The sequence below is a fragment of the Phyllopteryx taeniolatus genome, chromosome 21, assembly GCF_024500385.1.
Source record: "Phyllopteryx taeniolatus isolate TA_2022b chromosome 21, UOR_Ptae_1.2, whole genome shotgun sequence".
Lineage (NCBI taxonomy): Eukaryota > Metazoa > Chordata > Actinopteri > Syngnathiformes > Syngnathidae > Phyllopteryx > Phyllopteryx taeniolatus.
In genome coordinates this window covers 15,309,069-15,319,799 of record NC_084522.1, presented here as the reverse complement: position 1 = coordinate 15,319,799, position 10,731 = coordinate 15,309,069, and the positions used below count along the sequence as shown (strand labels likewise).

Here is a 10,731-nt window from a genome sequence, read left to right as displayed (position 1 = left end):
CTTTGGCATCATCTGAGGTATTCATCTTCATTTGAGTTTGACTTGAGCTGCAGGTGGCAATAGGGGCAGAGCTTGGGTGGGGTTACAAAAAACTGTTTGGTTTCTTCTTGCAAGGTTTCAATGACTGGATTGAAAGATTACAGTAAAAAAACAACTGATAATTTAAAAGAGAGGGTTTACAGGTATCAGATTTTGTTGTTGTTGTTGGTATTTACATATAAGCTTGTGCTCTTAATGTTGTAGCCTGTCGATATACATTATATCCCAGAAGTAAACAACTCAGTCAATCAAACAAACAAACAATAATGGGAACTGCTCCTGACATTAATCGAACCTGATTGTTGTATTGAAGAACTTTTACGAGATGTGTTGGAGAAGTTTCAGAACTGGTGTCACCTAAGACATATTTCAAACCCGAAGTTTGAGTTTTCCTCTTCAATGTGGGCTAGATGATCAACCAGCACATCAGAGAGATCCTGGCTGTGTGTGAGAAGAGGCCAGAGTTGTAGCAGGACAACCTGTGGCTACCTTACCATGACGTCTGCTTACAATGCCCTGAGCACCTGACAGTTCCTGGCCGAGGAAAAACATCGTTGTCCGTGGGCAACCTCCCTACTCACCCAACCTGGGTCTGGGTGATTTCAATCTTTATAATATAAGTCTGTTGTTTTCGTCTCTTTATTTTTTTAAAAACCAAACTGAACTAAATAAGCAAGTGCCACTCTGCATTTACTGTACATATTGTAGTCACATTGATTGTAAAATAACGATTGCACTTGTATGGACTCTACATACACAATTTCCTTTTCTGTCTCGCCAAACATCACTGTGCTGCGAGAATGACCTACACTGAACTATCTGTATTCATATAAATGGAACTTCTTATTTGTCATTGTTAAATGTCAAAAACATTGACGCAAGTGTTAAGACTGGCATTTAGAAGGAACACAAATACATGCGCAGTGTGTGTCTTAGTATTCGCAATCGTATTAGTTGATAAGATGACACTAAAACGAGGACGAGTTTGTGTGGAGTCATGTGCAAGCACTCCGGCTACATCGTCACATGTTTAGCTAGCCTTAGCAAGACGGTCTAGTCTAGCGTGGAGGCCTCAACGCGCCGTTCTAACGTGTGAATACAAAAGTTTGCTGACGAAAATCCCCATGTAAGGTACGCACAAGACGCCTCGTTTGGTGGCGAGCTTAACGCGGTCCGAACCGAAGGCGAACGACAGGCCGAAAATGGAGCCCGAAACCTCGGGTCAAAGTCCGGCCGACGTGGGGTGGTCCAAACGGCCAGACTTGAGAGAGGAGACGCCGGGAGAAGAGGCGAAAGGCGGGGACGGGAACGTCGTGGTGTTAAGGCGGAGAGGCGGAGACGAAGCAGTCAAATGTAAGGGTGTGAAATTTGAGCGTGGAGGTGGCAGAGAAGATGACTACCAGGTGAAAACCAGAGACGAAGAGGAGGCTGCTAAATATGAGGAGGAGCTGGATCCAAGAATTCAGGTAGGATGCAAGGCTAAGCCCGTTCGGACACCTATTGGTAAAATATCAACCCGTTATTTATCTCCAACATAATAGTGTAATATGTATTACAAAAAAGGCAAAGTTAACTAAATGTATGGAATATTTGCGTGGTCTTGGATTGGCAGCCTCGACCAGAATCTCGACATCAAATCTTTCAAGTCTTCTGCTCATTTTCAATTCGTTTTAATCCAAAACGGGATTATTTACCCTCATCGCCAAGTATTGTCGCAGCAAGACCCATTGCTTTATTTATTTTGTTGACTGAAAACTTTAAGGGGTTTTAAATAAAATATATACGGGACAAAAGGTCAATATTTCATCTTTTATTTCCAATTATTTGTTTCATTATCTGATACATAACAGAATATAGCACCGTTTGTTAAAACGGTAACCAACATGCAAACCAGAGAGCTGTCATATGGATAGAAAAGCAGTTGTTAAGATGAGAGGTGAGGGAAAACCAATCAAGTAACCGACATCGCGAACGGCTACATCCAGGCAGAACCACCACTGGCTCCATGTCATATTTTTGTATTTTTCCCTTAAATATCGGTGCCTGGTATCGGCAGCCTTCACGAGTACCCCAATACCATGAAATAAGGCCGGTATCTATGGGGTGCCGATTGGAAAGTGGCTCACGCTGAAAATAACAGCAACTTCTTGTAACATTTAGATTCAAACAGTGTTTTAAAAAACTGGTTTGAATTTTCGTGTCGCTTTTCTGCACATTTGCAATTTAACTTAAATAGTTAACTCCAAATATTAAATGTTACACCTAAATGTTATATCCAAATGTTAAATGTAAATTTAAATATAAAACTTACATATAAATGTGAAATATATATCTAAATATATATATATAAATGTGAAATATATATCTAAATATATATATATATATATATACACACACACACACACAGCGGCTGAAGTATTTAACACGTCACCATTTTTCTCACGAAATATACTTCCAAAGGTGCTATTGACCTGAAAATTTCACTCGATGTTGGAAACAACCCAAGTAATAGTGTGTAAAAATGTGAACTGATACAGGGAAAAAGTATTGAACACATGAAGAAAGGGAGGTACAAAAAGGCATGGAAAGCCAAGACAACACCTAAAATCTATCAATAATCAAACAGCAATCCAGCCCCCTTGTCAGTGCAAATGAATATCAGCTGGTTCACTCCTAATTGATGGCCACAGGGCCCTGTATAATCGAGCTAGAAACCAGCTGACTAAAGAAATTGCAAAGAGAAACTACGCAGCAAAGTTGGAAAAACAGTTTAGCGCTAACGACTCGAAATCAGTCTGGCATGCATTCCAATCGCTGACCAATTACAAGCGACGATCACCCCAAGCTGAGAACAATAGCACACTAGCCAACAACTTGAATACCTTCTACTGCAGATTTGAAAAGGACACTTTCACACCCCACACCCACCATCGACCACAATCACGGCTCTGACTTCTGCGTTAACCATCCACAAGCAGGATGTGAGACGCATCTTCAAACAACAAAAGATTAACAAAGCGGCAGGACCAGACCATGTGTCCCCATCCCGCCTCAAAGTCTGCGCAGACCAGCTCGCTCCAGTCTTCACACAGATCTTCAATAGATATCTGGAACTGTGCGAAGTACCATCCTGTTTCAAACGCTGCACCATCATTCCAGTCCCCAAGAAACCTACAATCTCGGGTCTAAATGACTACAGGCCTGTCGCCTTGACATCTGTGGTCATGAAGTCCTTTGAACGTCTCGTGCTGGACCACCTCAAGAGCGTCACAGGTCCCCTGCTGGACCCCCTGCAGTTTGCCTACCGAGCGAACAGGTCTGCGGAGGATGCAGTCAACTTGGGACTGCACTTCATCCTAGAACACCTCGACAGTGCAGGGACCTACACGAGGATCTTGTTCGTGGACTTCAGCTCAGCGTTCAAAACCATCATCCCTGAACTCCTTTCCTCCAAGCCTCTCCAACTCAGCGTCTCGCCAGCCATCTGTCAGTGGATTTACAGCTTCCTGACGGGCAGGACACAGCAGCTGAGGCTGGGGGAGACCACCTCATCCACACGCAGCATCAGCACTGGGGCACCCTGAGGTTGTGTCCTCTCGCCGCTGCTCTTCTCTCTCTACACGAACGACAGGACCTCAACGCACCCGGCTGTCAAACTCCTGAAGTTTGCAGACGACACCACAGTCATCTGCCTCATCAAAGACGGTGACGAGTCTGCATATCGACAGGAACTGGAGCGGCTGGAGCTGCAGTGCGGCCGACACTACCTGGAGCTGAACACGCTCAAGACTGTAGAGATGATCCTGGACTTTAAGAAGGCATCCTTCGCCACAGCTGCCCCTCACGCTGTCCAGCTTCCTTGTGTCAACCGTCGAGACCTTCAAGTTCCTGGCAATTACAGTCTCTCAGGACCTGATGGGGGGAATCAACATCAACTCCGTCCTCAAAAAGGCCCAGCAGAGGATGTACTTCCTGCGGCTTCTGAGAAAGCACGGCCTGCCACGGGAGCTGCTGAGGCAGTTCTACACAGCGGTCATCGAATCAGTCACTGTGTTCTTCCATCACACTCTGGTTTGGTGCTGCTACAAAAAAGGGCAAACTCCGACTGCAACGGACAATCAAAACTGCTGAAAAGATTGTCGGTATCCCCCTCCCCACCCTTGAGAACTTGCACGCTGCCAGAACTAAGACAAGAGCATGCAAAATCCTCTCGGACCCTCCACATCACGGTCTTCCAGCTCCTTCCCTCAGGTAGGCGCTACCAATCAATGCAAACTAGAACTAGCAGACATTCCAACAGCTTCTTGCCTCTTGCAATCAACTTTGTAAACAACTAACCTACAATTCCATTGCAACATGCTGGCCTTTTTTTTTGTCTTGAGTTGTTGTCACATTTCTATCGGGCCAATTATACATACTTGTGCACTCACTGTAGTAGTCTTTGCATATTTGCATATTTGTTGTTGACCAATATTGGCCACTCATGCCAGAGTAGCATCTGCCCCACTTGCACACTGACTGAGGAGTATCTGCAACGTTAGCACAATCAACATTGTCCCAGATTATCGCGCTACTCGTCACTTTAAACCGCATACACTCCTTGAAGTCTCACCGCCCTTTGCACAATGGTCATTGCACCGGACTATTGCTATATTAGTCATTCTAAGTGCTAGAGGACTCTGCATCTTTTTGCACAATTGTCAAAAAAAAAATACAAAATTGTACCGGCATTACCAGATAACTAGCAACCCTTTATTGCTCAGTGACTGTTTTTCTCAATGTCTTTATGTCTCAAAAGTGTTCTCTGTCAATTGACTGTCTGTTGTCGTACTAGAGGGGCTCCAACTACCGGAGACAAATTCCTTGTGTGTTTTTTGGACATACTTGGCAAATAAAGATGATTCTGATTCAGATTCGGATCAAATGATGGGTTAGAGTAAAGAGCTGTCACAAGACCATCACAAACTAATTGTTGCAAAACATAATGATGGCATTGGTTACAGGTGCATATCTAAGACTCTGAACGTTTCAGTGAGCACGGTTGGGGCCATAGTACGTAAGTGGAAAGCCAATCAATACCGCCATAAATTTGCATTGATCAGGTGCACCTCGCAAGAGTTCTGACAGAGGAGTGCAAAGAATAATCAGAAGAGTTTTCCAAGAGCCAAGGACCACCTGTGGAGAGCTTCAAAAAGACCTGGAATTAGCAGGTACACAAGGAAAACGATGAGTAATGCACTCCGCCGCCATGGGCTGTATGCATGCTCATCATGCAAGACCCCATTGGTGGGAAAAAAAAAGCATGTCAAAGCTTGTTGAAAGTTTGCTGCACAACATTTGCCAAGGAAACTCAATTGGTTTCAAAGAAAAAAATAAAGCTGCTAGAATGGCCCAGTCAATCACCTGACTTGAATCCAATCGAAAATCTATGGAAAGGACTAAAACTCAAGGTCCATAAAGGAAGCCCACGGAGCCTTCAAGATTTGAAGCCTCTTTGTGTGGAGGAATGGGCCAAAATCACACCTGAGCAATGCATGCAACTAGTTTATCCATAGAGGAGGCGTCTGGAAGCTGTCATTGCAAAGAAAGGCTTTTGTACCAAGTATTAAATAAATTCCAGTTGGCGTATTAAATGCTTTTTCTCTGTGTCATTTCACATTATTACACACAATTTAATTTCTGATCTTATTTGTTGTACTTTCTTTGTAGAAAAATGTTCAGGTCAATAGCACCTTTGGAAATATATTTAATGAGAAAAATGGTGACGTGTTAAATACTTATTTCAGCCGCTGTGTGTGTGTGTGTGTGTGTATACATACATATATGTGTGTGTGTGTATAATATGTATTCAATATAGTCCATTTATGTCACAGCAGTATCTGAACAACTGGTGGAAAAGGAAAGTATCATACAGACAGTGAGTGGTATACTGTAATGACAGAACAAAACAGTGCACAAATCCCTCTCTTTACCCAATCACTACATACAGTCCAATTTAGATAAGGTCAACATGGGATATTTTGGAATCCTTATCTGGATTTCAGGTGTATTGTTTCGAGGCATCAATACAAAGAAAAGCAAAAATGGAGGACAACAATGTGTTCTTTCTTTCTTGTGATGCAGCTGTTTGTTTCAAGAAGAAGGCAAGCGTTGTTTGAGAAAAGACACATTTTGTGTTGATCCATCGTAGTCACATTCACAAAGAAGTGACCTTCCCGCGACGAACATCAATGACTGAAGCGTTCCGGCTTGCGTCCTTTAGGTATCATCCTACTTCAGTTTGGTATCCCAATGTAGGAATGCTGAAAATCAACATGGGATTGATTAGTCACTTTATTTATTCAGATACCCTGAAAAAAATGGACAATTACAAAGTTAAAATACTATACTGAAATGAAGCTGTACTGTTTTGTGAAAATAAGTGATTGTGATACTAACTGGTAATTAGGAGTGGGATAATCTCTACAGTCTACAATAGTAGAAAATGGCAAGCATACCTGTGACATTTTTGTACAATGCTGAAAAACATTTTTGGCCAAATGTTACATTGTAACAACTGAGACGTGGATTAAATTTTTAGTTTTTAGTAATTTGTTTCAATGATGTAAATATGGATTGCAAATATAGTTTCCAATGTAAGAAGTGAATGATTTGAGTTTTTATTGATTTTTCTTGCATTATTTTGTCCATCCATCCATCCATTTTCTTTACCATTTATCCTCACTGGAGCCTATCCCAGCTATCTTTGGGCGGGAGGCGGGGTACACCCTAAACCGGTTGCCAGCCAATCAATAAAAAAATAATAATCTGAACCATTTCATTCATCATGATCTGTGGCATGCAATTTTTAAGGTTCCTTTATTAGTTTTTAAATGTCTTAACGGACTTGGGCCATCATATCTGTCTGATATGCTTTTATCTTATCATCCCTCACGGGTCCTCAGGTTCTCTTTCAGTGGCCTTTTAATCATTCCAAAAACGAGAACAAAAATCCACAGAGAACCTGCATTCAGCCATTAGGGCCCGCACCTCTGTGGTGGCATCCTCTGTGGTTGCGAGCTGTGGCACCTCTCAGTGTGGATGGCTCCCACAGGTTGTCTTCCTCACCCATCAAAAGTCCATCATTAACAGCCTAGGTGTAAAAGTGGACAATGATCTTAAGTTTGACACCCAAATTAAAGCCGTGGTTAAATCCATCTTTTTCCAGTTAAGGACACTAGCAAAAATCAAACAGGTCCTTCAGAAACGGCACTTTGAAATAGTAATCCACACCTTTGTGACCACTCGGCTGGATCACTGCAATCAGAATCAGAATCATCTTTATTTGCCAAGTATGTCCAAAAAACACAAGGAATTTGTCTCCGGTTGTTGGAGCTGCTCTCGTAGGACAACAGACAGTCAATTGACAGAGAACACTTTGAGACATAAAGACATTGCCAAAAAACAGTCACTGAGCAATAAAGGGTTAATAGTTATCTGGTAATGCCGGTAAATATTTTTTTTTTTTGACAATTGTGCAAAAGATGCAGAGTCCTCTCGCACTTAGAGCAGTTCAAATGACTAATATTGCAATAGTCCGGTGCAATGACCATTGTGCAAAGGGCGCCAAGACTTCAAGGAGTGTATGCAGTTTAAAGTGACGAGTAGCGCGATAATCTGGGACAATGTTGATTGTGCAAATGTTGCAGATACTCCTCAATCAGTGTGCAAATGGGGCAGATGCTACTCTGGCATGAGTGGCCAGTATTGGTCAACAACAGATATGCAAATAGTGCAGCGTGGCGATACTACGACAGTCAGTGCACGAGTTATATATAATTGGCCCCACAGAAATGACCACTGGCAGATGGCAGGTAAGACGCTGAGCTGGAGAAGCTTGGATGAAAGGAGTTCAGGGATGATGGTGTTGAACGCTGAGCTGAAGTCCACGAACAGGATCCTCGCGTAGGTCCCTGCACTGTCAAGGTGTTCAAAGATGAACTCCGCTGCTCTTCTCTCTCTACACGAACGACTGCACCTCAACGCACCCGGCTGTCAAACTCTTGAAGTTTGCAGATGACACCACAGTCATCATCCTCATCAAAGACTGTGACGAGTCTGCGTATTGACAGGAAGTGGAGCGGCGGGAGCTGTGGTGCGGCCGACACAACCTGGAACTGAACACGCTCAAGACTGTAGAGATGATCGTGGACTTCAGGAGGCATCCTTCGCCACAGCTGCCCCTCACGCTGTCCAACTGCCTTGTGTCAACCGTCGAAACCTTCAAGTTCCTGGGAATTACAGTCTCTCAGGACCTGAAATGGGAGTTCAACATCAACTCCATCCACAAAAAGGCCCAGCAGAGGATGTACTTCCTGCGGCTTCTGAAGAAGCAAGGCCTGCCACAGGAGCTGTTTAGGCAGTTCTAAACAGTGGTCATCGAATCAGTCCTATGTTCTTCCATCACAGTCACGTTTGGTGCTGCTACAAAAAAAAGGACAAACTCCGACTGCAACGGACAATCAAAACTGCTGAAAAGCTTGTCTGTACCACCCTACCCACCACTGAGAACTTGCACTCTGCCAGAACTAAGACAAGAGCATGCAAAGTCCTCTTGGACCCTCCACATCCTGGTCACCAGCTCTTCCAGCTCCTTCCCTCAGGTTGGCGCTACCGAACAATGCAAACTTGAACCAGCAGACATTCCAACAGCTTCTTCCCTCTTGCAATCAACTTAAGCAGTTAATTTACAATTCCATTGGAACATGCTGACAATTTTTTTGTCTTGAGTTTGTTGTCATTTCTGTCGGGCCAATTATACTTTACTTGTGCACTCACTGTAGTAGTCTCGCCACGCTGACTGTTCGCATATCTGTTGTTGACCATTCATTCAAACTGCTATAATTGCCAGAGGACTCTGCACCTTTTTGCAATATTGGCAAAAACAAAAACAAAAAAAATGTACCGGCATTGCCAGATTACTAGCAACCTTTTATTGCTCAGTGACTGTTTTTCTCAATGTCTTTATGCCTCAAAAGTATTCTCTGTCAATTGACTGTTGTCTGTTGTCGTACTAGAGCGGCTTTTTAACATACTTGGCAAAATAAAGATGATTCTGATTCTTTGATTTGCTTTTAAAGGCTTGAATGGCCTTGCCCCATCGTACCTCTCTGAGCTGCTGCACCCGTACATTCCCAGCCGCGCTCTCAGTTCAGCTGACAGAGCCAGGCTTAAACTTAGAGGTGAACGAGCGTTTGCTGTTGCAGCCCCAAAAAATGTGGAATGTTTTGCCACTCCACATCAGGCAAGCCTCATCTTTGTCTCATTTTAAATCCTTGCTTAATACCCATTTTTTAACCCTGGCTTTTAACACCAGTTAGCGGGTCTGATGTGATATATATGTGTTGTGTTGGCAGTGCGTTTTATTTTATGTTGATTTTACCTACTTCATTTATGTAGTTTTTATCTCATTTTATTTTATTGTTTTTACCCTTATTTTGTATTTTTTGCTGTTTATATTACATTGTGCCTTGTGTTTGTTTAAATGTTTCTATATAAATAAAGTGGATTGGATTGGATCTGGATCCTCAGTGCCTTGTCATGTCACTATACTATCTCAATACTATAAGTCAGTAGATGTGTGTGTGTGTGTGCGTGCGTGCGTGCGCGGGCGGGGGGGGAGGGCAATTTGTGTTCGTACCCATGCATTTATCTGCATTCATCTGTGGGGATGGGAGGGGTGGGTTTTTGTATTCATCCTTCTATTTTCAGTGTCCGTTTTTATCTCTGAAGCACCTTGTGTATGAAAAGTGCTATATAAATACAATTTGATGGACTGAATTAACAGATGACAAAAGCAGAACATCCAAACTATGGGAGTACTGCTATTTTGAGCATAACTGACAATGATAATAAATAATAGTATTTTGGTCTTTTTCAAACTTTCCCTGTGCTTACCAGGAGGAACTCGAACACCTCAACCAAGCCAGCGATGAGATCAACAAGGTGGAGCTTAATTTGGATGTGAGAAAGTTGTTTATATAACAGTACGACATTACAAATACAGTACATCTACCTGCTGTCATGTCACACTGACAATGTACTGAATCTCACTTTTCTCTGAGGGTCATAGCACAGCTTACTGTTTTAGGCTATTTTAAATGTGTTTTCATGTGTATGCTCTCTTCAGGATGCCAGGTCCAGCTACAGGAAGATCCTCACTGATTCTGCCAGGAAGCTGAATGCTCAGGGCTCCCAACTTGGTGCCTGCATTGAAAAAGCCAGGCCTTACTATGAGGCCCGCAGACTGGCCAAAGAGGTAAATGGTAAAATGGTAAATGGGCTGCACTTATATAATGCTTTATCGACACCAGTGTTCCCCAACCGGCGGTCCACGGACGGGTACCGGGCCGTGAGTCATTTGTTACCGGGCGGCAGAGAAAGCATGATCAATTTATATAATTTCTATTGTATTGCAATTCACGTGTCAATGTGTTTTATTTTGAAAATTGACTGGATCTTCTCCGCCGCAACAGCTGCGCGTCTCAAGTGACACATCAAGAGTGCACAGAACACTTCCGTTTCTGGTCCTAGCTGGCTCGAACGCGTCTGTTTCTGATCCGAGCGGGCTGGCTAACGGCGGCAGAGCTCAAAGAACGAAATCATTTCATAAACTAATTGAGCTCATTACGTTAACTGAAAAGATTTGTTCTT

At 43.0% G+C, this 10,731-nt stretch overlaps 1 protein-coding gene across 2 annotated transcripts in view; it reads left to right on the top strand.

Moving 5' to 3' along the window:
- Window positions 1-991: 991 nt before the first annotated feature.
- Window positions 992-10,731, top strand: part of sh3bp5lb (SH3-binding domain protein 5-like, b) — a 38,228-nt gene continuing 28,488 nt past the window's right edge. The window contains exons 1-3 of one of the 2 annotated variants that reach the window (XM_061759998.1): window positions 993-1,505; window positions 9,979-10,041; window positions 10,208-10,336. In XM_061759998.1, the coding sequence (XP_061615982.1) occupies window positions 1,242-1,505; window positions 9,979-10,041; window positions 10,208-10,336 (456 nt within the window). In that variant the 5' untranslated portion in view covers window positions 993-1,241. Of the gene's footprint in view, window positions 1,506-9,978; window positions 10,042-10,207; window positions 10,337-10,731 lie in introns of both variants that reach the window. The other variant, XM_061759999.1, reaches the window with a different exon arrangement.